This window comes from Ziziphus jujuba, chromosome 7 (genome assembly GCF_031755915.1).
Source record: "Ziziphus jujuba cultivar Dongzao chromosome 7, ASM3175591v1".
In the NCBI taxonomy this organism is placed as follows: Eukaryota; Viridiplantae; Streptophyta; class Magnoliopsida; order Rosales; family Rhamnaceae; genus Ziziphus; species Ziziphus jujuba.
In genome coordinates, this window is record NC_083385.1 from 15,922,523 (window position 1) to 15,949,427 (window position 26,905).

General features: G+C 33.2%; 4 protein-coding genes and 1 long non-coding RNA gene across 10 annotated transcripts; 3 read left to right on the top strand and 2 right to left on the bottom strand.

The window, feature by feature from the left end:
* Positions 1 to 965: 965 nt before the first annotated feature.
* LOC107403874 (GLABRA2 expression modulator) lies at positions 966 to 4,362 on the bottom strand. Its single transcript, XM_016010787.4, has 4 exons — positions 3,734 to 4,362; positions 3,510 to 3,611; positions 1,827 to 2,098; positions 966 to 1,415 (listed from the first exon to the last, which is right to left on the bottom strand). Exons 1-4 carry the CDS (start codon positions 4,077 to 4,079, stop codon positions 1,227 to 1,229), a joined length of 909 nt encoding a protein of 302 aa, XP_015866273.3. The 5' UTR covers positions 4,080 to 4,362; the 3' UTR covers positions 966 to 1,226.
* A 625-nt stretch (positions 4,363 to 4,987) lies between these two features.
* LOC107403872 (uncharacterized) lies at positions 4,988 to 6,732 on the bottom strand. 2 transcript variants are annotated; one of them, XM_048479120.2, is made up of 6 exons: positions 6,431 to 6,722; positions 6,204 to 6,302; positions 6,086 to 6,127; positions 5,805 to 5,949; positions 5,492 to 5,593; positions 4,988 to 5,310 (listed from the first exon to the last, which is right to left on the bottom strand). In XM_048479120.2, exons 1-6 carry the CDS (start codon positions 6,680 to 6,682, stop codon positions 5,240 to 5,242), a joined length of 711 nt encoding a protein of 236 aa, XP_048335077.1. In that variant the 5' UTR covers positions 6,683 to 6,722; the 3' UTR covers positions 4,988 to 5,239. The 2 variants fall into 2 exon arrangements, 1 of the variants encoding a protein (XP_048335077.1); XR_007242479.2 differs by having other exon boundaries at positions 5,276 to 5,310; positions 5,805 to 5,897; positions 6,431 to 6,732.
* A 131-nt stretch (positions 6,733 to 6,863) lies between these two features.
* LOC107403875 (chaperonin 60 subunit alpha 2, chloroplastic) lies at positions 6,864 to 16,209 on the top strand. Of its 5 annotated transcripts, XM_060818831.1 has the most exons (13): positions 6,864 to 7,066; positions 7,131 to 7,332; positions 8,524 to 8,645; positions 8,747 to 8,954; positions 9,039 to 9,184; positions 9,648 to 9,954; positions 10,664 to 10,914; positions 11,900 to 12,100; positions 12,371 to 13,514; positions 13,610 to 13,733; positions 15,516 to 15,572; positions 15,741 to 15,833; positions 15,933 to 16,209. In XM_060818831.1, the coding sequence occupies exons 1-9, from the start codon at positions 7,013 to 7,015 to the stop codon at positions 12,656 to 12,658; spliced, it is 1,779 nt and encodes a 592-aa protein (XP_060674814.1). In that variant the 5' UTR covers positions 6,864 to 7,012; the 3' UTR covers positions 12,659 to 13,514; positions 13,610 to 13,733; positions 15,516 to 15,572; positions 15,741 to 15,833; positions 15,933 to 16,209. The 5 variants fall into 5 exon arrangements, with proteins under 5 accessions (XP_060674814.1, XP_015866274.3, XP_024924178.3 ...); XM_016010788.4 differs by having other exon boundaries at positions 15,741 to 16,209; XM_025068410.3 differs by having other exon boundaries at positions 13,615 to 13,733; positions 15,741 to 16,209.
* Positions 16,210 to 19,743: 3,534 nt separating this feature from the next.
* LOC107403879 (classical arabinogalactan protein 4) lies at positions 19,744 to 20,832 on the top strand. Its single transcript, XM_016010792.4, has one exon. It carries the CDS (start codon positions 20,032 to 20,034, stop codon positions 20,473 to 20,475), a length of 444 nt encoding a protein of 147 aa, XP_015866278.1. The 5' UTR covers positions 19,744 to 20,031; the 3' UTR covers positions 20,476 to 20,832.
* A 2,429-nt stretch (positions 20,833 to 23,261) lies between these two features.
* LOC132804550 (uncharacterized) lies at positions 23,262 to 24,920 on the top strand. Its single transcript, XR_009639757.1, has 3 exons — positions 23,262 to 23,684; positions 23,930 to 24,213; positions 24,361 to 24,920. It is a non-coding gene; the product is annotated as an uncharacterized LOC132804550 (long non-coding RNA).
* Positions 24,921 to 26,905: the final 1,985 nt, after the last annotated feature.

The following is a 26,905-nucleotide window of genomic DNA, read 5'->3' on the forward strand; positions in this document are numbered from 1 at the left end:
CAATTATAGAGTGCAAAGTTAAGGTTAGGGGTATATGCGCGTGCGAATGAAAGATGTGGGTGGGTGGGACATCTAAGCATGCTTTTTACACAGTTTTTAGATTCTTTGATTTGGACATTATAGGCCCAATTATTAGAACAATCTTAAGTAAGATTATTGCAAATCATAATGCCGAAAGACAAATTAAATATAATATAAATAAGAAAAAGGCAAAAAGAAAAGGAAGAAGGAATATACCCCATCATAAAACCATTAAAACAAGCCTATAGGGCCAATAACAAATCAGATTAGAACACATATGGCCCACCTATCTAATAGGTCATGAGATGATGTGACCCAGAAACAATCCTCTTATCAAAACTTCTAAATTTCTTGTCCCAGCTATTTGCTGTAATCCAGTTAAATATTTTCTTAGTGGTGCATCGTCAAAAAACTTAAAAAGAAAAAAAAAAATTAAAAAAAAAAAGGTTCAGGTATTTGGATACTTCTGAGAAAGTTTCATGCTTTCATTTCTCTCGGACTATGTAATATCTATTTGTCTACATGCGAGCCTCATTTTTAAACGCTTAAATTAAGATTCTTACTTGGTAATCAAAATTTGATGTATATTTACTCCGAAAACATACTTCACATCTGGTTGACAAATGCCATAAACTCTGGACCTCTTAATGTGGGTGATTTATTATTATTATTTTTATTATTATTTTTTTTGTTTTTGGTTTTTTAACATATACCATTAGCATATAACGTTATAAAAGATTTGTCAAGAAAAAAAAAATTATGAAAGATAGTAGATCTTTAGGACCAGAACTAAAAGACATTGGAAATGGATCTAGTTTTCTTGTTTTTTAGGTAAATTGGAAATAGACCCAGTTTGGAGAAAGCAAGTTTCTTCACAAATCTATGTGCCAAAATCTCTCATGACCAATTATCACGATAGAATAAATACTTTAAAAAAAAAAAAATTGTAGTCATGACAAAAATTAATATTAATGACTCGGAAAAAGTAGTCAAACTAACATTCCAACTGTTATCCCAAAAATTATAAATATAAAACACTAGAAATTACTTGATCTCAATATCGCAGAACTATCAAAGAATTGACAAAGGATAGCAGCTTGCATTTTCTTAAATGCTCGATGCTCTTACAATATGAAAACATAAAATCTATGACTGTTTACGTAAACCACATAGTACAATGGATATTCTGCTCCAGGAAACAGTTATCAAACGGATTGTGATTGGCCGCTACGCATAGCTTCTTGTAGACATTTAACAGCTCCTTCGTAGTTTAAGAAGGCCATGAACCAAAATTCATGATTGTCAACAGAGATAACCTGGATGTATTTTTCAGAAGTGTTGGATTGGCTTAACGATGGATTAACAGCTTTGAGTTGATGTAACGGGATAACAACCTGGTTTATGTTAGAGACGAGAAAAATGTAAGCAGAATGAGTCATAAGTTACAAAAGAAAACTTGTGCGTGGAAAAATTATTAAGAAAGAAACAGTAATTGCAGCAAAAATTTCATAGAAAACTCAAGTTACATCACTTATTTCACCAAAATATCAGGCAACTACATTTGGCAGCTCTAACCAATGCGTTTTATTATTAAAATTGATCAAATGACAATAAGCTACCCAAGGTGGCAATATTACCAGACACACAGAGCATAATGGCAGCTAAGACCTTTCCCTAAACATCTAAGTACTAATGTCTCATGCAGATGGAAAAACAAATAACCAACTAAAGATTTTCTTGTAGCACAAAAATTCAACCATGTGATAAGCTTTGAATCTATGAGTTACTGGCACATGCAAACATACCTTATAATAGCTCCATTCAGTTGTGTCACCAGCTTTATATGAAAGGGGATTATCACTGCAATATGCAAGCTTTTCTGTAGATACATATAACATTCCCATGACTGGACCTGCTGATGTGGATAGGTAACATGCATATGAATTTAGAAGTTGCTCCTCAGGAACTGTCTCAAATGACTGCCGAAAGACCTTCTCATAACCACCTTCTGCTAAAACCTTTGTTCCTTGTGCGATTCTTCCCATGGCAGCATCAGCAAAACTTGGAGACGTTTTCACTAAAATTCATTTAAGTGAAGGAATTTATTTAATAATTTTGTATATCACAAACGCAAATCTTTACAAATAATGATATTAATTAGCAGAAACATTTTTAATACACGAGTAAGTGATAAAAAAAGGGAGGCGAAAGAGGAGAGGAGGAAATGAGGGAAGAAGGGAGATAGAAACGGATAGAGACAGAGATTGCCAGTTCTACTAAAACTAGACTTTTTATGCTTTTCATCATTACAGTAAGAGAACAAGAAACAAAAATTGTACTAAGAGAGAAAGGATGAGATGTTATATTTGTGTATAACCAAAAGAAATAGATACACTTACACCTGCAAGGATATCCGATTATCTTAGACCACATACACATACACTACACACACAGGGAATATTACATTCATCAATATGTCAAATAAACAGATTAGATTGGGAGTCTTCCCTTAGAACAGCTCCCTTGTCAAGGACCATGCCTAGATTCAATACACTTACATGTGTCCTTCGAAAATACTTTGCAAGCAAAAAAAGAGAAAAAATAAAGGAGAAAATTCAACTTAAGCATTTTTTGAGCGATTTACTTGTGATGAGTAGTTTGGTCTAATAACATTAAATTGTTAATGTCAAAGTCAAGAATATTAACATTATCAACTACTTCTCGAGTACTTCAGTGCCCATCCCTGTGATCTGGGAAAAATATAGAAAAGGTTTAATATTCCTCCAATGTGCTCTAACAAGTTAACAGCTCATGTCCCAAATTGGAAATTTCACTCTTTGGTTATATTGCTCTGGCTGAAACGTCAATTACAAGGACAAATAGATGAGAGTTGAAAAATTCCAATCATTTTGCGTGGAATATTTTCGTCTCTCATGATCGCTCAAGTAAAGAACATCGCCGTGAACATTTAAAGTACTCTCAGGACAATTAAGTAATCTGCTAGAAATACATAAAAGAAACAGTGCTAAACCAAGTGGTATTGTTCAAATCACTAAAAGAGATCTCTTGTAAGAAATTATAACAACCCAAGTATCCAGAAACATCCACATTCAGTACGAAATCCAAGGCTCAATTAGTTTTGTTAGTTCGGATTATCGAATTAAATAACTTTAATACAAAAAATTCATTGATTTTCATCGTTGAAAAATGATGGTCGAATCAATATCTCGGAAGCAAGAAAGTGAATGATATTATATATTTCCCATACAACCAAAAGCACCCTAAAACACAAAAAAAAGAGACTTCTCAAAGAATCATATACACAATGACAATTAAACTTTCTTTGTTTTTTTTTTCACAAATAATAATTTGAAGACTCGCCGATTGCAAAATCGGATCAAGAACGTAAAGAAATGAAAGATAAATAAAATAACTGAAAAAAAAAAGACCCCAAAAAAAAAAAAAAAAAAAAAGAAAAGAAAACTCACGGTGCTGCCAAGTGTTTCCTGCCAGATCCTCAGCTTTCTTCGTCGCTTCTCCTACTCTCTTTCCCCATCTACCCAGCACATTCCGTACAGTATCCATGGATTCTGGTCCCGATACACAAAATTAAACAAAATTAAAGAAAACCCATTCAAAAAATACGTATATTTATACATATATATAGATATAACATTAAGAAATACGTAATTTGGGATGTGTTAATACGCACCCTTGAAGTTGAAAGAAGAGGAAGATGCAGGGGAAGAAGCAACATAGGGATTGGATCCGTGGGGGTAAGACGCGGAGTCATTGCTGTACGTCGTTTCAGATACCAATTCGGGGCTCCAACGTACCGATTTCCTACCCGCAGCCGTCGGACTCGAATTCGATGCCGTCCCCGTCGTCTGGGTCTGAGTCTGAGTCTGAGTCCGAGTTTCCGATCCCATCACGAAACTCCCCCACTTCCCATCACCATTCGTAGCATTCCCTTTCTCTTTCGTATCGGGATTCGGATCCGAACTCGGAGTGTGGGGTGGTTTCTGTTCAGTCTCCGCCGGCTTCGGCTGCTCCATCATCTCGGAAAGCTTTCCGTTCCCGGTGAAAATGCTGTCAGCGAGCGCGTGAGGTGGCGCGTGTGATTTCTTTTCGGGGGTGTGGTTTTTCTGAATCTGTCTCTTATTATTTGCTAAAAATTTAAATCCTCTCAGATGTTTTCCTTTTTTTTCTGTTTGAACTATTATTTTATTTATTTCTAATTTATTTTTAAACTTTTTTTTTTTAATATTTTTGGATTTTGAGAATTTTCGTAGAAAATTGTAGGTTTTTATTTATACGACGGGTTTACCGATAAGGACGGCTCTCACCGGAGTGGCGTCCAAAGCGAATTAAGCGATCCACTCATTTTTCGAGCGCCAATTTATGTCATTTCCTAGAATCACGAGGCTATTTCTGTCATTTCAAAATCGTTATTATTTTTAGATTTTTGAATATATATATATATATATATATAAATTTGTTTAAAAACGTCTCTTGATCTTCAACCAATAATAGTCTTGAGTCTTAAGATTCATCTAACGTACAACATATTAAATTTGGATTTTCTATTTCATGAATTTTATCATCAAATATGAATTTGACATTATTGTGAAAAATAAAAGAATAACACCAATAAATAATAATGTTATTGCTTTTTTATAATTTTGTTTTCAGGGGAAAAAAAATGAAATAATATGGCAAACAGATGTGACTCATAAATAAAACATAAAATGGGATTGCTGGTTTAATTAGAGGTCTCAATTTAGTCATTAACTCAAGCATTCGTAAATGGTTTTCCTCCTCTATAGTTGAATTTTCTAATTGAAATGATAGGATTATTTCAGAAAATTATATTTTGCAAGAGGAAAATGAAAAATGCTTAGAACAATTCTAACAACTAAATACAATATTTAAAAAACATCTTTGAAACATATAAATCATTGTCCAATAAGTCTGAACTTTCCAAAGAAAATTATATATTATTTTTTATTTGGTTGTATTGTGCTAATTCCCAAAACTTTCCAACACTTTCATTTTTCAATGAGAAAGCCAAGCCAATCAATTTGTGCAATTTGTGCAATGTACAAAATTATTTCTAAGATAACGGCAGGCAGGTAAATATAACATATTTTATGGAAAACATAAGCAAAGAATCTTTGGACTTTGAGATGGATCAGCCTTCCTATTTGAAAAAGCCAAATTAGTCAGCTTGGGATGGCAATTTTTCAATCTTTTCAATGAATGCGAGCATGGTTTCCACTCCTTTTTCATCTGCCCACCAAATACCAAAAAAAAAAAAAAAGAATAAAAAAAAAAAAAAGTGAAATTCATGTCAGTCTTTATTCTTCAAACTTTCACATTCTTAATCTTCAAGCCATCTCAAAAGGAGTTTTTCAAAAGCAAAAACACAAAAAGCAATTTGTTAGTGAAGAGCATATTAACATGTGCTAACCAAGTCTTGGTACAGTGTGGCCTCTAGGGTGATGAATCACAACAGGCTCCACAAACGATTCTAGTAATGCAATTCCCTCTGCCTTCAAAAAATCTGTTTCCCCTGCAAAATGTTAACAAATTAAGTTTACTAAGTAAATAATTAATATTTAATTAGTTCGAAATGGAACAAGACAAATAACAATAAATTGAAATCAGAAGAAAACTCCAACAAGATTGAAAAAAGTATTATAAGTTCTTCAAAGACAGAAAGAAGAACTTTTTTTTTTTTATATTTGCAGATTTGAATATAAATGAAGTTTGACAGTTTTTACCTATCAAGTGTAGAGATGGGCAGTGAATAGGAGATGAAAATGCATTTGCAGCCAGTGTAGGCTTTCCAAACTTGAATCCTCCAAATTTGCCTCCTGATATTATTATCACAAACTTTATCTTTGGTACCTTCCTAAGTGCCACACCCTACATATTATAAACCATGCTCAAACCATCCACCCATTCAGATCAGTTTAATCTAATACTACATACTCTTTGCTTTGTTTTTTCAGCTCAAAATTCATGTAAAAAGCCAAAAAAAATAAAATTAAGTCCTTTGTACCTCCTTTTGCATCCCAGGAAAAGCGGCTGATAAAAAGGCTCCCTAAAATCCATCAAGGGGATATTTTCAGACATGAATTTGCAATAATATTTATTGGGTCCAAAAATTTGAAAAATACCTGTGAGAATCCCAGAAATCCATCAAAAGGACCATGGTTTAACATGTAATCTTCTATATACTCAAGACATTCTTCAAAATTTGTATACTCAGTAAAATCCTGACAGGTATCAAGAAAAGAAAAAAAAATAAAAAAATCTTATCCACTCTTTTTTTTTTTTGTTTTTTTTTCATATATAGAAAAATGTAATGGAAAAGAAAATTTTCTGGGAAAATTGGAAGTCAAACCTGATTGGATTGGTACCATTCGTAATAAGGAGGATCAAAAATGCCTTCAACATCAGATTTTCCTCGGGCAGGAAATGGAGCGTCGAGGAAAACAAGGTCGAGCTTGTTAAGCACAGTTTGAGGCCATCTTAGAGTCAATTTCTTGAGGATTTCAGCACTTGTCCTGAATCCATGGAGGCATAGAACTCTAGGTTTTTTCTGGGTTTGGTTTTCCACGACGATGAATCGAGACGGACTTAAAGCCGTCGTCATTTATGTGTACCAAACGTCGTAGATGGTTTATGGTCCATTTAACTATAGACTAATTTTATATTACATTTGAAATTAAAAAAATAATAATAATAATAAAAAAACATATTATAAAATATATTTTTTTTTAATTAAAAAAACATGATATAAAATAAATAAATAAATAAAACCCTGAGAATCCTGAAGCAACCAGAAACAACAAAAAGCCCAATTCGGAACGTTTTGACTCGTAACTCGTTAGAGCCTTTTTAGTTTTTCTTAAACCCCGCAAAAAACCATACCCCAAAACCTTTGAAGAATTCTTCTATTTGGTCCCTTGGAGTCCAAATAGAAATGTCTGTCTCCTTGTCTTCTCGTCAGCTCTTCCTTCAGAAACCTCTCTTTTGTGTGAGTATCTTACTTCTCTGTCTGTTTTTACTGTGATTTTGAACTAACACGGATATTATTGCAGTCGCAGACTCGTGGTGAGACTGAGAAGCAAAGGGTGTCTGGGTTTTGGAGAAATCCGCAAACCCAAAACCCACAAATGACAAGGAAACTTGTGGTCAGAGCAGGCTCCAAGAAGATATCTTTTGGTAGAGAATGCAGAGAGTCATTGCAAGCTGGGATTGATAAGCTAGCTGATGCTGTTTCTCTTACATTAGGACCTAAAGGTATTTGGGTTTTTCTTGTTTTCCGTTTTTCTGCATCTGGGTGCTGTGAATTTTCCTATTCTTCTTCTTTGCAAAGCATGTACGTTTATAGTTTCTTGACAAAAAACAAAGAAAATGAAGCTGAACTTTTTTTTTTTGGGCAACTTACAAAGAGTCACTATTTGTGTGATGTTTGACGTAGATTTGTGTATAGATGCCTTTTCAAGCATATGTATGTGATTAGGACTTTCTTGCTTATTGTTAAGGTGCTTGAGTAATTTACCCAGCAATGTGAAGCGGTTTTTGGAAATTTCAAGTTTCATAATAATACTGGCTATTTTCAAGAGTGCATCGTCAAGTTAACAGTAAGGGCTAGTGCTAATCTTGTAAAAAGGACTGTCTTACAACTTAGGGCAAAGACAGTAAATTAATTTTATTTTTTTTGCTTTTAATTACAATTCTTTTAGTGTTATATAAGCTATGCCATTTTCAAAGCACAAATGCTGCCTAAATTCCGGCTGGTCATCGCTATGTAGTATTAAACACATCTACAAGCTCTTTATGCCGTCTTTTGAAAGCTTAATATACGTTAGAATGCTTATGAGATCTAGTAGTCTGAAGATGCTGTCCATCATTGTTAATCCGATACAATTTGTGATTTAAGTTATGGTAATTTTTCATGTTCAAATACCCAAAGTGAATTCACATTCTTATTGGAGTTTCTTAAATGTTAAATTAGGTTGGGTTTCTAAAGTACAGGTAATGTTACCGTTGAGGGACCTATAATAAGTTATTTTGAACTTCAAGTCAATATTCTATTACTTTTTATTAGTGGAAATCGTGAACAAATGCTAAGTGGCATATAAAATTCTCAGACAGGTTCTTCATCCATTCTTTCTACAGTATTTTGACCGTACATATTGACAATTCATATACTTCTTCACTATCTACATATCTTATGACTTTTAAGCTTTCCTTTCTCTTTGTACAGTGAGATATCTACATGTGCTATTGGCATTCCCTGTTATGTGCTGTGAGAATCAGCTTTTTAAAAAAAATAATGAGAAATTAAATATATTCGTTATAATAGAGGTTAGTTTATCAGTGCTCATTAAACGTTTATGTTGCTTATCTGAGCCTTTTCTTGGCCTATTTTGCTATGATGTTGCTTATCTAAGCCTTGTTAATTTTATTCTAAATGAAACCATGCAGGACGTAATGTTGTCCTTTCTGAGTCAGGAACAATAAAAGTAATCAATGATGGTGTTACAATTGCTCGAGCTATAGAACTTCCAGATGCAATTGAGAATGCAGGAGCAATGTTAATGCAAGAGGTCATCCACGGTTGCTACATAATTCTCTTCCCTGTGTTTGTCTAATGCAATTTTAAAGCATCCGTAATGAGGGTATGAGGTCTTAATTGTTCCCCTGGCAGGTTGCAAGTAAAATGAATAATTTGGCTGGTGATGGTACTACCACTGTGATCATTATGACACAAGAAATGATTAAAAGCGGGCTGTTGGCAGTTACTTTTGGAGCTGATCCAATTTCTTTGAAGAAAGGAATGGATAAAACTGTAAAAGAATTGGTCAAGGTCCTGAAGAAGAAAAGTATACCAGTAAAAGAAAGGGATGATATCAAAGGCAATCACTTTTCTCTGTTCAAATTAGAATTATTACTCATCTTTATAAAGTGAAAAATCTAGTAATGTCTGTAAATTTTTGCAGCTGTTGCCTCAATCTCTGCTGGAAATGATGAATTCATTGGAAACTTAATTGCTGAAGCTATAAAGAAGATTGGCCCTGATGGGGTAATCTCAATTGAGTCATCCTCATCATTTGAAACCTTTGTTTTAATTGAAGAAGGAATGAAGGTAACTTAAGATGATTCTAGTTTGGGAACATCTTTAACAGTTGTTAATGATAAATTAATTGAGCAGGGGCATGAGAGGTGAGACCCGATTTTGTGTTCCATGCTGTCAATCTCAATCAGCTGGTAGTTTGCAAAATAAAAAAAAATCTCATTTTTGCTCAAAAAGTTCAAAAAAAAAAAAAAAAAAATTCTATTGAGACTGGAAATTTCTGTAGAGACAAATAGAATTTTCTTTTTCACAATCATTAAATTAAAGAGTTGATGGTTTTTAAATTTAATTTCCTTACAAAGTCCTTTTTACCTAAGATTCTGGAATGTGTCGTATTCATTATGAGTAACTATAGGATGTTTCAACAACAAAATATTGTCATTGCACTGGGACATGATCTTCATTTTGTTTTATTTATGTTGTTCATACTCACTCCATATGCTTGTCTTTTAGTTATTTTCTTCATGGTGTGCAGATTGACAAGGGTTACATGTCCTCTCACTTCATTACAAACCAGGAGAAGTCAGTTGTGGAGTTTGACAATGCTAAAGTCCTAGTGACTGATCAGAAGATTTCTACTGTCAAAGAAATAGTTCCTCTACTTGAAAAGACTACCCAATTGAGTGTGCCATTGTTAATAATCGCAGAGGATATTTCAAAGCAAGTACTGGAGACACTGGTGGTGAACAAAATGCAAGGTTTACTGAATGTTGCTGTTGTAAAATGTCCTGGGTTTGGAGATGGAAAAAAAGCTTTGTTGCAAGATATTGCACTTATAACAGGTGAACATATTTAGTGCCTATGAATTTTCATTTCAATCTTTAATTTCTTCGTTCGGACATTATAAAGTTTGTTGAGATCTGTAATCTTAATTATTTATTGAGCATTAGCTTTGATACATTTCCTAATGCGGTCTCTTCATCCTTGTTCATTGTTATCTAGTTCATAGAACAGACGTTTAGACATATAGATTGTTGATTTACTTAATGTGGTAAAAGAGACCTCAATGTTGGTTTTGATTCCGGTTAATGTTGAAAACCTTGAAATTGCCTTCCTAACTTTTTAATTGCATTTTGTGATTCTGACTAACTTTGGTATTTTCATATGAAGAACTCAGTCATTATCAGTTTATATTTACATGTCGTTTTCCTGAAGAGAAATTGTATCACTATTAGCTGGACTTATGACTTGTTTCTGTGCTTCTCCTTTGGATGTAAATTGCTGGGCTGTCATGGAAGAAATATATAAAATTTAAAACCAAAATCATAAGTCCACGGAGGGTATTTTTTGAGATCCACTGATTGTGGGTTAAGCCTGCTGTACTTTCATTTGTTTTGTGATGCCGGTCAACAGAAAGAGTCGTTCTGTCTTTGTTCATACCAGTATGGAATCAAGTATCTAGGACATTTGTAAAGCTTGTAGATATTTATTTTCTGTATTACATGATTTATATACTCTTTTTGCTCTTATTCTCACTGTATTTAACACCAGGTGCTGATTTTCTCTCTGGAGATTTTGGACTGACCCTTGAAGGTGTAACTTCTGATCAACTTGGTATTGCACGGAAAGTTACTGTAACAAGTAATTCAACAACTATAATTGCTGATGACTCTACTAAAGCTGAAATTAGGGCAAGAGTATCGCAGATTAAGAAGGATCTTGCAGAAACAGATAATGCGTACCTGTCACAAAAGCTTTCTGAAAGAATCGCCAAACTTTCTGGTGGAGTGGCTGTTATTAAGGTAGGCCATAGGAAACAAAGAACTATATCTATTATTATGATTCTAATTAGCCTCATTAAAGATATGTCTGCATTTTTAGAATTATATTTTGTTGACAGTGAGTTGTAGTTAAAATTATTTATGTATTCTTGTTAGCTTATTATCATTACGGCTTCCCTACCTGACAACCATAAACAGGCCATCAAATTCAGATTTAACATCAATGTTGAATATGAGCCAAGTGTAACTTAAAAAAACTATCAATTTAAAGCTATCAATTTATCTCAAATTCTGTTTTGCCATCAAATTTAAGGTTTATCATCCAATAGGCCCCTTCGTAAAGGTATATATTGCCCCATTTAACCGAATAAATATGCATTTCATCTTTCTGTTTTCCCTCATAGTCCAAGAAAGTTTTCTGTGCTTATTTCGTTTTTTATCTGCTGAATTTTACCCTTTAGTTGAATATGGAAAAATAATAGATTAATTCTCTGTAAATAATTAGGTTCCTGCATGTGCACATACACGCACGCACACGCACATAAACACAAAATTCCAAATTTTTTTTAGGGTTTCTTTTTATTTATTTATTGGAAAAAGAAATTAAAACAAATCTGTCAAGATACTGTGTGCTATTATTAAGTAGCTAGTTCTCTTTTTGCCAATTTGCTTATGATCACTACTTTATGTTTCAGTAATTTGGCTAGAACAATTTCCATTAAACATGTACATATTTTTGCAGATGCGCTTAAAAAATGGACACTTCAAATGTTTAATAGATGAGAAACTCCTTAAACATGAAATGGTTTCTGCATCTAAATTTGTTTTGACCATGGCATATTCAAGCCATTTTGTTTTATGTTTACATGTACTATAGTTTCTTGTTTCTTTTTCCTTTTTTCCTTTTCTGGTAGAGTTCTTGTTTCTTTTTCTTATTTCTTTTTGGATGGAATTCTCGTTTCTTTTTCTTATTTCAACTATACTGAGCAATGTGCATGTGATTTAGGTGGGAGCGCATACTGAAACGGAACTTGAAGACCGAAAACTTAGAATTGAGGATGCAAAGAACGCCACATTTGCTGCTATGAATGAAGGGATGCTGCCTGGTGGTGGTGCCACATATGTGCATCTCTCAGAATTTGTGCCTTCCATTAAGATCTCTTTAGCAGATTCAGATGAGCAGATTGGTGCCGATATTGTGGCAAAGGTGTGTATATTTTCTTCATTATGTACTAGGGCTGTTTACATGAGGGACTCTAGAGCAAATCATCACCCCCCGGTTGAATCCAAACTGTTCAACATTGAATTTACTCAAACCTCAGGTGATGAGAAAATAGTCAACATAATTATATTTCTATGGAGAACTGTGCTTATTTTTCTATTTCGTTTTCCCCTTATCAACCAAACATCCTGTATTCATATATGAGTTGACACTATATTATTAGTATGTTAATTGTGTATTATCAATTGATATCAGGCACTCCTTGCACCTGCAAAAGCAATTGCTACAAATGCTGGAGTTGATGGAGAAATTGTTGTGGAGAAGACTCGGACTTCAGATTGGAGAATGGGATATAACGCAATGACAGGGAGGTATGAAGATCTTCCAGATGCTGGGGTCCTTGATCCTTGTCGGGTTTCAAGGTGTGCCCTTGAAAATGCTGTCTCCATTGCTGGGATTGTTCTAACAACTCAAGCTGTAATGGTGGAAAAAACTAAGAAGGAAAAGCCACCCATACCTCTTGTTCCAGGAATAGCTCCTTGAATTATTAAAACAAGAGAGCATGTTTATGTTTTGGAAATGAGTAAAAAGAGCATTTCACCTCAGGCTCTTCAAACTCACTACAAAGCAAGCGATAGATTCCAAACCCAAACATGACTTCTTAATTAGGATTCAGGAATTACATTTTTTTGAACCTTAAAATGCTACTCAACAGATGGATGACGCCCTTTAAACCTTCTCACATAGCCCCTCACCCCCAACCCAAAAAAAAAAAAAAAAAGGGGATCCCAATATCTATTCATACTGCCAAATTTTATTTTGAATAGGGGATATTTAAATATTTGTCCATAATTTCTGCTGTGCCTAAGATAAATATTTAGAAAAATTACATTGAATATCCCCATGTTCACCACATCTATAGAAGATTTTTTTTTCCCCCTTCACACATTACATAAGCACTATAATGTTTTACACATAATATAAATTTTCCACATGTGTGTCTAAAAATATCGATTATAGTTTATGTATTTGTATGATAATTTGAATGGTGTGCATAAAAGAAGCGATCGCAATGAAACTGAAATATAAGATAAGGGGTGTTTCTATAAAATTGATTAAGCAGAAAGGATTAATATAATAATATTGTCTAAAAGATTATCATATTTTTAAAACTAAAGTGAAGAGGAAAAATAAATAAATAAATAAACTTTAAAAACGGTGAGTGAAAGTTTTTCAGAAAAAAATAAGAAATAAAAAATAAATAGTAGTCTGGTAGTTAAAGTGGGCATTTTTAAGAAAATTGCGTGCGCTGAGCTCTGGTGGTGTTGGTGGGTGATAAAAGAACCCTCAAGTTTCAAGTTTGGATTTTCCCTTTAATGGCAAATCCTTACAGATCAAGGTAGTACCCAAAATCCATAATTTTCTTAGATTGTTCCGCTATATGCAAAAAAATTCAGAGCAATCTCAGTTTCAATAATTCTTATTCGTATGCAGTGAAGGTCTCAGCGCCAGACCTCTGCCAAATTCCGATGAGATTCAGTTGAGGATTGATCCATTGCAGGGAGACCTTGATGATCAAATTACTGGCCTCCATACTCAAGTTAGACGCCTCAAAAGTGTACGTCCTTTTATTTATTTATTTATTATTTTTCTTTTTCTTTTTTCTTTCTTTTGGGGCTAATTCTTTAGGTTTAGAGATGGAGATTCTAGCAATGCAATTGTGGGTTTCGGTTGAATTATGTTAATTGACATTTTTTTTGGTATTAAGGAGGATGTTCAGAAGGGAAACAATTTAGGTTTTTATTATTTATTTTTTTATGTATTCCATCGATTTTACTGATTTAGTTGAAATTCTGCTAAAATGAACCAATGTCCAACTATTTCATATCATTTCTAATCTATAATCTATGGTGTGACCTTTTAGGATTGTAGATAAGTGAATCGTTTAAGCACATTGATATTTATCGTGGATCAACTACGTAGTTTGAATTCACAAACGTGTAGCTGTTAGATTTATGAGTTTTTAATTCTCCGTGCTATTTTTTTTAGAGGATTTTATTGTCTTTGGTCCTTTTTTGTTTGTGTTTTCGAGTATGAATCTATATCTATCTCAACTCAAATGAATGCATCTTTGAAAGCATTTTGTTGTCGTCGCAGTAAGCAATTTCAATCTCTAGTGTAACATTTTTAAATTCAAAACTTTAAACTTTTAATTTTGCAGGGGTTTATACAAAGGGTTAATTCATGTCTCTTTCTTGTTTCTTTTTTCTTTTATTTTCTTATTTTAAAAGAAATACATGATAGAAAAATTATTGTTTTAATGATTCGTGAAAAATCGAACCATAAATCATTTTCTTCTTCTAAAGTTGAGTATATAATAAAGGAACAGGTGCTATCTTTTCAATGAGAACTAACCTATAAAAGTTCTGTAATCAACTAGCAGCACTCTTTAGATTGTTGTTATCAGTCAGCCGGCATTGGGCTTAGTGCTGAAGGATGGAGAACGTGATGAGTGGAAGAGTGCAAAGCTTGAGTGTTTCATTTGAAGGGAATCAGGCGTAGTTGAAGGAGGATGTGTTAGAAAGCCTGGGCTTCCTAAAGTTCTTGAGTTTCCTTGATGTTTGCTGATCTCTAATCTTCTTAGGCATGACATAGATATTTGTATATGTGATGAACAGTTTTTCATTGGATACTTTTTTAAAGGAAGCTGGTCCATGTATATTCGCCATGGTTTCAGTCATGAACTTGTGCTTAATAGGTGCATAGGGCATTCTATACTTGTATGCACCTATAGATTAGCTGCTGAGAGTCTTTCTTTCTTTCCAGGGTGATGTATTGATATTTTTTTACTTTGGGATAAGCAAGAAGGTTTCTTTAAAAAAAAATGACAAGGAAAGAAAATTTAGTTGTGTACAAAACATTACCACCTTAAACATCAGAGTTTAGATGGAATGAATGTAAAATGGTATTCCTGCTTTAAGCACAGTATTCAACTATCTTACCCCTCATCTTTTCAATTCACATCATACCTCATGTTGTATACTAAAATTTCAGGCCATAATCTTAAACTTTATAGTCAATATTACATATGGTTGGTGTTTTGTGTTTTGTTTCTAGAGACACAAAATTTTTAGGGTTGTGACCATAAAAAGCTGTTGCTGTGAGTCTAGTGGTTTCTTATTGGTTCTTTGAGAAGTCAATTTGACTTTATGATTATATACAGTTCCGTAGCCGGGCTCTTTCCTGTTGCAAGTTGAATTAGCTATTTTCTTCATGGGAATGATTCATCAAATTGATTATTGCAACTCTATGTTTGGGATCAGCAGTAGGACTATGCTAAAATCCAAGTATCTTTTTTGTTCTCTTTGTTATGCTCTTTAATTTGAGTATTGCTCCACAGGTGGCTCAAGAAATTGAAGCAGAAACAAAAGTCCAAAATGATATCATCTCGGATTTGGTAAGTCTTGCTACGATTTGGGCATGGGTGAGGGGAAGGCAGCCTTCTTAATTTTTTATGAAATGAACTAATAATCATGGTTTTAATCTTCTGAACCTTATCAACTCATACTATCGAAAGGACAACTTCAGTCTAACAAATTGCTTTTATTCTGTTTCTTACAAGCAGCAAATGGCCTTGAGTCAAGCTGGGGATGGAGTGAAAAATGGGATGAGGAGATTGCGGAAAGTCACCCAGCAGAGCTCGAACCACATTGTACATGTAATAATTTTCGGACTAATTCTTTTCTCTTTCATTTACATGTTGTCCAAGCTAGCTAGAAGATGAAAACCAGCTAATTTTCCAGCCACATGTTCCCAGCTAAAGCAGAGATGGTAATCGGGAACTGAAGAACCTTATCTGGGTCTTGATACACATCTAAATCTAGGTGTATGATAAAAGAGTTAGCATATTAAGAGCATAGCCTCTGAAGTTTTTCTTCATAGAAGGTTTTCCTTTTCTTGTTTATAGCTGTACTGTAAGGTCAGATAGTCTTACCAAATTAATAGGACATATATGGTTGCATCATGTTTTGAGACGTGACGTTCTAACAGTATATAGATGGGACGCGTTTTGCCCATGAAGAAGCTTCTTCTAACTTTCCTTGCTTCAAAATTCTATGCCCTGATTATGGTTATTGTTGATCTGAAAATCTAGAAAGCTGCTGACATTTCAAACTTTCTAATTTTAGATCAAAATTGTTTACTTCCTCTTATTTACCTTACAAGGTTTGTAATGTTCACTTGGCTTTATACTAATGATACAAGAAAGTAAGAAAGAATACATATGCTATACATAAAATATAAGTGGGTTAGTTTTATAAGTTTTGTTAGTTTAATATAAATATAGTTGAATTTAATTTTTAATAAAGTTTTGCAAGCAACCGAAACTTGGCTTGATTAGAGTGTGTTTGTCAATGTTTGATTTGGTTGAGGAGCACCTAAAGTTGAGTGGCCATGGTGGTGGAATTGGGTCAGAAATGTCTGGAAGTCATTTGGAGAATAATATCACACACACATATATATATATTTTAAAGTCATTTTGATAATATTGAAATTGGTGCCTCGTCGACTTTTCTTTCACTTAAAAACCCATTATCTATAAGATATTTTTATCCATTTTACTTATTCAACTAATTAGCAAAATGTCCTGCCTGAACACTAGACTGTAGACCGTAGACTATTAAACATTTATTTTGGACGTTAAACTTCATTTTTGTATTTTTTGTAATTTTTTTGGTCTAATTATGGTTGGTTTAAATTGCATGAAAGAAAACGTCAAGTTTGGTATGTTTGGTTTAAATTGCACGATAGAAAATGTCAAGTTTTGTATGACTTACTTTTTCTGATTAGTAATAAAACTGAATTTGAAATTTTCTCAGCATGTTCGGGACATTTTCCCCTTATAGACTGATTCAAAACCAAATCTCTAATTTCTTTCTCTGGGATTTTTTTTTTTTAATATTTTTCTGAATCAAATTGCATTGTATTATGGTGATTTAGTGATTTTCACTTGGATAAAATATGTCAAAATATTTCTCATTTCTCATATTAAACACAATTTATGAAACAAGTGTATCCCTGTTTGACACTTTCTAATGCAAACTCAATTTTCTTCCTTTCTTCGATTGCATCACAGAAGCAAGTCATCATTAGATCTAATTCCTATATATAATTAATTAACACGTCAAGCTATTTCTTTATATATATTATATAGGGGAGAGTACAACAAAATAATATTTATTTTACAAGTTGTATAAACAAATGCCTATGTGACAAATGGTCTATCTTATCACAATTATTAATAGATCAAGGGTAGTGGTTCTCTCTATCAAATTAAAAAAAAAATGTCATAGAAACAGCAAGTTTCCACAGCCTTCTAAGTAATTTGTGAAGGAGCTAGTTGAAAATTTCAATATTGAAAGTACTAAAATTGTTACCATCAGATAAGGAAAGGATAATTACTCTTAGAAAATTATGTTGGAAAACGAAGAATAATCTTCCAATTTGCAATGAGTTGGTGACAGGAACACTTTGAGCTGTCCAATTAGGTAATTACACGTTCCCTAACATCCATCCTCTCTTTCACGTTCTCTGGGACGACTTGGTCACCTAAACCTTTACTTTTGCTTGCCCAATTTGTCTTTATTGTCAATTTAATGCCACATAACATTTCGCAATTTCCTCATTACCATTGATGGCATCGAACTCTTGGTTTACCCTTTTTGTGTTTTGAAAGTTGTTCAACTTTTTTTTTTTTTTTCTTTAGCATTTTTGCTTTTTTCTGGTGGGCCACAGATTCCTCTAGGGGTGGATCTGATTCATGTGCCATTATTAAGAAAAGAAATTTATAAACAATACACCAACCCAAGCACTACAAATTAACCCCCTCATAATTAATTATAAAACCAAAACTAATGCAAGTCCTAAAAACATAATCAAATGATCCTATTTAAAATAACTTTTGATTGTGTTCTTCTATATTTAATTGTCACTGATGTTTAACTGTTTTAAATACCAAAAGCAACTTTTTAAAAACTATCTAAACAGTGTCAGAAAAAGCGAGATTGCTAGAAACAACATTCCAAATATCATGTCAAAGAGGGTCTTAAATCATAATATGCCATTTTAACAAACAAAGAGAATGCCATTTTTTCTCACATTTTGAAGCACAAAAACAAAAACCCATTTCTCTAGTTTTGAGAAACAACCATGGGACCAACATGAAAAATTATACATTATATTCGAGATGCAAAATGCACATGGACATGCACGCATGCACATGCATATGAACTCATTCATATTCATGCCAGCCTTTTGCCAGCTCCGATTCACTATTCTAAGAAGAAAAAAAAACATATAATAATAGAGACAATATAGATTAACTAACCAATTATAAATCCCACTATTGCCCCATGATCCACAAGTCTCTTTTTCTCTTCTTTTTATGGTTCACATAGAATCAATACCATTGCCTTCCCGTCTCTCCACGTGTCCTCGACAAGTGTTGCCCAACGCGTGTCTTTCAAGCAAAGCCGGTTTTATTCTTTCCGAATACACTAGTGGGTTCGTTTTTTTGTTATCACCCAACCATGTCTAACATGACCAAACAAACAGACAAGCACGACAAATACGACAAATACGACATAGGGTTGTTTATTTATTTATTTATTTATCTATTTTGTTGGTTGAAATGAACATGTTAGTTGTTTTCCATTCGCAACGGCTACATATTATTTTTTTAACAATTTAAAAACAAAATATATATATATATATATATTTTTATATTTTATATTTCTCTCTCCAATTATCCAAGCAAAACGGCTAATCACACACCCAGCTAATTGAAAATTGAATAAAACGAATAAAATATGAGAAAGTCTCTTGTACAAAACAAAGACGTCTTAATCCCACCTACAATTAGCTGACACGTGTGCTGGACCCCCGGCGTTTGACTTGGGGTATTATCCCTTTTATTCCTTATGATTAAATTGCCAAATGGGTAATTGCCACGTATCCACGTGAGCTCATCATTTCTACGGTCATATTGTTCGTACCCAACACGTATGGAAACACATTAACAAATTTTTGTTTTCCAAAGGAGGGGTATTCCAGTAAAATCACCGACCACGCTATGAGTTGTTGAAAAGTTTAACGCGGAAGACTAAGACTGTGAAAACCTCTCTCAATAAAAAAATAAAAAAGAATATATTATATGTGTCCGAAATGTTAAACACTCCACTGGAGGAGACAAGGACGTCTCACTGACTCTTTACAACCGACACATGTCGAATCCCACAGGCATAATTGTAATTTAGGTTCAAGTTCAAGGGCAAAAACGAAAACAAGACCACGATTAAGTTACGGCAATGACCCTGACATAACACGCGTCGAATGGACACGATTCGAGATTAGGTGTTCTTATCGTATCTGATCCATGAAGAAAGTTCCAAGAAAGAAAGAAAAAGTGCCACTTGATATTTTATTATTCACACACCGCCAAGGAAATTGTAAAAGCTGCTGGGGTTAGCCCCATTATTACGTTATGTATGTTTTTATACGCGTTTGGTGCATGTTTATATTTGTGTGTGTGTGTGTGTGTGTGTGTATATATATATATAAAATATGACTAATGAAATGCAACCAAGTAATATATATACATATAAGATTAAAACCATTCGGAGGAATCTCTCAAAGCATTATTGATTGAATAATCGCCCTCCCACTTTCTATATTTCCTCTCTTGTTTGTTTGTTTTTTTTTTTTTTTTTTATATATATTCTCATCTTTCTTTGCAACCTCCCACTCTACTCACAAACTCTAAAAAGTTTCTCCTCCTTTTTTGTTCTCTGAACCTGAAAGACACTCTCTTTTAATTCTCAAATTCTCTTCTCTATCTTTGTTAGAGAAACTCAAGAATTATGAAGATGGGTTTCTTCTCAGGGCTTCAAGTTTTGTTAATTTTAGGTCTTTTGGCCACCTCTTGCATGGCTCAAGCACCAGCTCCTACACCCACAACACAACCACCACCACCGCCGGCTTCGACTCCAGCACCAGTTCCTTCACCAAAGGCTCCGACTCCAGCTCCAACTCCATCTCCGACTCCGACTCCTCCGTCGCCCGCTCCTACTCCATCTTCTCCTCCTCCTTCTTCTCCAACTCCTGCTAGCCCACCAGCGACCCCCCCCGGCTCTCCATCTCCGGGCGCTTCACCACCAGCGCCCCCATCCGGCTCTACCGGTCCTTCCTCCGAGCCACCAGCCTCTACTGAGCCACCAAGTGGAAATGGTGCTTACGCTCCTACCCGAGCTGCTATTGCTGCCACCGCTCTTGCCGCAACTTTCTTTGGGGTTGTGTTGGCATAGAGTGGAGATTTATCCATGAAAATCAAAAAGAGACTCATCGGACGGCTTTTAGTTCTTTGATTTTTTGATGGACGGATGAGATCTGTTATTTCTTGTTTACTTTTATTTTTAATTTACTAGCGCTTTTTCTTTTTTCTTTTTTAATTTTTGGGATATTTATTTTTAATTTATTTTTACATCTTTTGTTTTATTGTGATTGTTGATGACGATTTCATATCATTGGGTTTGAGTCTGGTGGTGGGGTATTTGGGATGGTGATTCATTGTTTGGCTTTCAACACGTGTATCCATTTGTAGATTGAGTCCGTTTGTACATCATTTAATAATAGTTTAATAAAACAGTTTGTCATTCTTTTTACTGATTTTTCTTTCATCTCATTTTCCATATCTCATACCTTAATTTTGTTTATTAAAATTAATTTTATTAGCCATGATTAATTATTTGTTATAATAATATGGTAGTAATTTGATTGTGTTATTAATTTATATTATAGTTTATAGTTTTATGGTCAAACAAAAATGATTTCAGTTAAGAAATGTTAAAAAAATTATCATAAATGATTGGGGTTTTATTTATTCTACTAAAAAGTCTACCCGTTCATATTCTTTTTTTTTTATTACTTGTAATTTTAGCTATTAATATATTGTTATATCATTGCCATTTTTTTGATAAATAAAGTTGTTTTAACTCCCACGCAATATACAAATATCGGAAATTTTCAAGTTTGAATGTACAATATTATCAACATGCTCTTTTTCTCTCTCTCTCTTTTTTTTTTTTTTTTTTTTTTTAAATTGACAAGTTTCTTTTTATAACTTTTGAGTCACAGAGCTTGAGAAATCCAATTTAGGATCTTTAGATGCATTGCATTGGTTTTTTGTATATAAATATAAAAAGAAATCATTTTAATGAAAAATATTAGCTTTTTTTTTTTTAATTATGGAGGGGGATTACATTATTAGGAGTTGAACCAAAGATCTGAATCTATTACTAAATTATTGTCAATTAAACTATTCCAAATGACAAAAGTATTATTTAATTTTTTCAATTTGAATTAGAATAAAATTTTGCATTCGGATTGGAAAGACAAAAATCATGCTAGAAGTACTAAGAAATTTTGAGTACCTCTAAACAGAAATGCCAATATTCATTTTTAGATAATAATGAAATTAAAAAGATATTATTTATATTTAAAATTGCTATTGCGGAGAAAATCGTTTAAATATATCTTACAATATGTTAAGGATATATAACGACAAATTTTTATCGTGGTATGTGATTCGCCTATCACTTAATGTGCAATAGCACTCTTGACTTATGTTAACGAGACTTTATTTAGGCTGCCTTTTGTTGAATGTAGCAATTTCTGATGCTAATATATAGAAGTCAATATTTTTAATTAATTGTTTGGGTTTTAATAGTTTGAAATTGACCCAATTAATTAAAAAGTTAACTTTAAGTGCTCCATTAAAGTTGTGTTCTAGATTTCAAGGATTAATTTTGTCCCCTCAACACTGATAAAACACATGGAGATTTGTGCAAGTGCAATTATTAATTTGATCTTAACCGTTGGATATTGAAGTGTGTGTATATATGCGACAAAGAGACCCAAGGTAAGACCCCCATTTTATTCATCTAATTGGAATTTACTAGTTTTTAGAGACAACTTACGTTATAAATTCCATTTCATTTTTTTTTAAATATATTAAATTACTCTATCAAAATATTAAAAAATTAATAATAAAAAATATACACTTTCTTACATGAGTTAGATAGCCAATATTTTGATTTTTTGTTTTTTTTTGGGAAATAGTATATCCAATATTTCTTTCTTTTTGGGACTAATCCATTTTATGATGAACTTTTTCTGAGCCACACGGACCGAGATCATTGGAAAAAGGTTTCGATTATATTTTATGTGGTTGTTTATATGATTTCTGTGAAGAATATTATTTGTATCAATTTATTGCATAAGAATAGAGGTGGGGATCAAACGAGTCATTCCCAAAAAAACGAAAAAGGGTCCAATTATTTTTGTATGGGTTTGATCCTGGGTCCACTCCTGCTCGGTGGTACGGTGATGAATTACTGGCTTACTCTACATGTTTAATTTGGTTCGTAATAATTTGGTAATCGTTTCCCAATTTTAGGGGTCGCCAAGCTCCATGGATTTTTCATTTTGGAGCATGACGATGGTCGCCAATGCAAAAACCTCCAAGCCCAATGGATTTTTCCTATTTTTTGGAGAATGATGACGGCCAAGGCCCAAAAACCAAACAAAACAAAACTCTTTCGAAAGATGTTAGAGGGAAATAGTTAGGGCGGACTGTAATAAGATTTTGACATTTTCTTTTTTTCTTTGCTTAATAAGTATTTCTAAGCCACATTACTGGGTGGAGATTTCAACCTAAGTTATAATCTTTAAAATAGATAAGTAATACTCTTTACAAGAGTATTTTATGGGGAATCTATGGTCCTCTTTGGAATTGCTTTGAGGTATAAATATCTTATAGAAAATTGTCCAACCTTTTTTCTAAGTTGCTTTTGAACATCAAAATGCATAAATAATATTTTAGAAGTCATACTAAATAAGCACATGTTGGCCGAGTTGAACCAACAATAGGGTTTTTTTTTTTTTTTTTTTTTTTTTTTTTTTTTTTTTTTTTGTGGAGCAAGATTGCATAGTTGATGCTTATAATGGATATGCTCGGCCCATTTGTCTTGGAATGGTTTGGAAATAAAAGAAGACTTCCAGTCCAATCTAGAAAAGTGATAAAAAGATAATGGACCTTTTTTTTTTTTGTTTTCGGTTTTTTGAGAAGGTAAATTGAAGGGGAATTTGGCCCAATACCCTCATAGGACCGAGGTTAATGAATTTTGCCCCTTCACTTGATATCTTTTTTGTTCTACCCCTTCAATCTTTTATAATCCCAAAATATTCTTATGTTTTTTTTTATATGTTTTTTTCTTTCCTTTCTTCGACTTTTCTCCTCCATCTCTTTATCCATAACCAGACTATTAGGAGCCCTCTGTTTCCTTTCGCATCGGCCGGATTGTAAGCGTGGAGACTGTGCGTTTTGAAGGAGATGGTGAAGAGGCGACTCAGAGAGAAAACTGCAGGGTTTTAGAGAGCCCTAGGAGCAGAAGCAGAAGCAACATGTAGGCAACAGCGAAGTAGGAAAGCATGAGGCTCATTCGATCAATCACTGGTAATCTTCTCCTCTCCATTTTCAAATTCTTAAGCTTTTCCCCAGACATTTTCTTACTTGTTTTGCTAATAATGAAAAAGTTTTTTTTTTTTAAATAAATAATATATTTTAGATTGTTATTGGGACGGAGGAACTACGCAAGCAGTGTCTCTAATTTTGATTTTCTTTTAGTGGTTTTGGGATTTTTTTTTTTTGGGAGAAATTGTGAAAGTTGTGTTCTGTTTTTTTTTTTTTTTTAATAACAGTGGTGGTAGGCATTTCTTGCTGAGAGATATGTATGATGATATGATGTTGGATGGAGTACAGCCAACTAGGGATACATTCCATTCTGTCATCAGTTAGTGGAAAGGTGCTTTCATGTTTGTTATCATGGACTTTCATTCTTTCTGGAATTTTCCGTTTGCTTGATTTTGTTTTGTTGCAGGTGGATAAGCAAAATGCTCATTTCTTTGGTGTTACGATCAATGAGCAACAAGCCGAGTGTGGTATTGTAGTAAGAGTTACTTCAAATGCACAAAGCAAATTTAAGGTATGTATATTTCATATTTTTGCATTTAAATTTTTTATATACCATGTTTGATGACTCTGAACTCTCTCTCTCTCTCTCTGCATCTGCATTTTCTTTTGTATTGCTGATGTGACATTAAATTTATAATGTAATTGCTTTATTTTCCAGTTACTTTATTTCGAGCAAGATGTGAATGGCGGTTATGGTTTGGCCCTACAGGTACCATATCTTCTTTTCTATTGTGTCTTCAATCCATTTTCCATTTTATAGTGCATATGATTTTTGCATTCTAAAAGCTGTCATGGTTGTTTAAAAATTTTGAAGCATAGATGGAGTCAACAGTGCCAATGATCATATACAATTGGTAGAAATGTTTTGTAATACTCTTGTCATGTTAAACTTTCTGCTGTTATATCCTTCAATTTCTAAGTACTATGCGTCTCTAATTTATTTTCAAAGCATAAAATTGTGGCTGTGAAATTGTGATTTTGAATATCACACATGGGTAGAACTTAAAATTAGTAACCTACCTGTGAATGTGAAAATGATGCTCAACTTGTCTTTTCAAGTGAATGCTTCTTCATTCAGCTTCCAATTTCCACACCCCCCCCCCCCCCCCCAAAATGAAATCCATGGGTTTGGTCCCTGATGTATGTATTTGTATATATATGCTTCTTCTTTTTTTTTCGTTTTTGTTTTTTTTCACATGGATCTGCATTAATTTTTATCTGCTGAATATTAGATTCTTTCAAGATTGGAAATTTTGTATAAAGTTACTTTGTGTTTTTTTTTTTTTTTCCCTAGCTATTACAATGTATTGCTTTGTGTTATAGGTTACTTTATACAACAGTTTAGTTTCTTGATGTAGTGCAGATGAACTCTGTCACTGTTGAGTCGAGGCCAAAGTGCTTGGTTGGCATTATTTTTTATGGTTACCCTTCTTATTCTAGAATGTATGCAGAAGAAACAAGTTACTACTTTTTCTCTAGGTGATTGATGAAATAGATGGAGCTCTTGGTGATGGCAAAGGTGCTGCGGAGGTTATTCTAAAGATGGTAATTGTGTGTTTTCCATTATTGAATGCTGCTTATTTATTAAATTTAATTGTTTGCATGCTTATTTGTGTTTTAATATAATTGTAGTTATAGTTATTTTATTACTATAATTGCTGTTGGTGATTAAATATAACTGCTTTCGTTGTTATCAGTTATTGTTGTCATGTATAATTCTTGTTTTCCTTAATGTTTAAAGCAAACTGTCAGTTATTGCATTTACTTCATTATCAACATGAGAATCATAAGGGAAATTTACTGTTTAAACTCCATGGTTGCACATTATATACGTTAACAGAAACCTCCATTTCTACCGAGGGTAATATATTCAGCTATGGTGGTTTTTATTTCCCAGTGCTCATTATATTTTTCACTTTTATTTTATGTTGTTCATATATTTTTGTGTAGATAAGAAGTCTGATACAGGGAAGGAGAATTTGCCTGACATTGCAGAAAATCATGAAAGTACATGGAAAGTTTATCATTCATATGGAGTTTCCTTTTCATGATTCCCTGGAAAATGATACAACTGAAAGTTTATCATTCATATGGAGTTTCCTTTTCATGATTCTTTTCATGCAAACTAGATAGTATTTTTTGCTTATTGACAGCTACTTGCTATCTGCAGGGTTCATATATTTGTTCAACCAACAGTTAATCGTGTTGTCAGGAGGTGATCTTTGACTACCATGGCTGATGTTTAATTGCTGTGACAATTTCAAGCCTTTCCATTTTTGATGGGGAACATTGGGTCAAGTCGGGATTGATACCAACAGAGGCTTTTGTAGGAGCTGTAATATTCTCTAGGAGGTGTAATATTCTCTTGTTTTTATTCATAAAACACTTGTACAATTTTCTCTTGCTAATTCAGATTTTGTTTTTAGTTTTTGTACTTGATTCTCTTGTCAATATGATGTGTAAGGATCCAATTTCATTATTAAATTCTCCATATTATTTGATATGTGGAGAAGCAATAAATAAGAAGGATGATAATTTAAATGGATGGTATCAATCACTTTTACATGAACGGCTCCATGGTAGTATGTCCAAATGAGACTTGTTAGGAGGGAATTAATTGTCTGGCTTTTGTAAACTATTTAAATACATGGATATGAAAGTGTAAAATAAAAATAACAGTTTTCCATTTCTCATTGACTGTCTCGAATACAGATGATAATATTAAAACAATATTTTTGACCATCTCTCATTTCTATCTACCCTCATTAACTTCTGTCATTCTCTCTTACTGTCCCTGCTACCACGTTAAATGTATACTGTGTCTTCCTCTCTCTTTCTCTTTTGTTGGTTAGGTACCTTTCAGCCTTCTTTCTTTGCATTGACGAACATTGCAGAAAATCCCAAAATCTCTTCAGTTCAGTTCACTCTCCCTGCATCATCTGAAAATCTTCATTGTGGAGCCCATACACTTCAAAAGGATGTAATTAAATTGTACGTTTCTGCAGATCGGAGTTAACGATTACCTGGTATGTGGATATATATACATATATATATATATATATATACATAATTTGGCTTTATGCTACTTCTTTACATAATTTTTTTTATCATTTATAATAAATTTTTTCCATCTTAATGTTTTGAAATCATGAACTCCCAATAGTAAACATAAATGGCTTAATAAGTAAGCCAAAAAATAAATA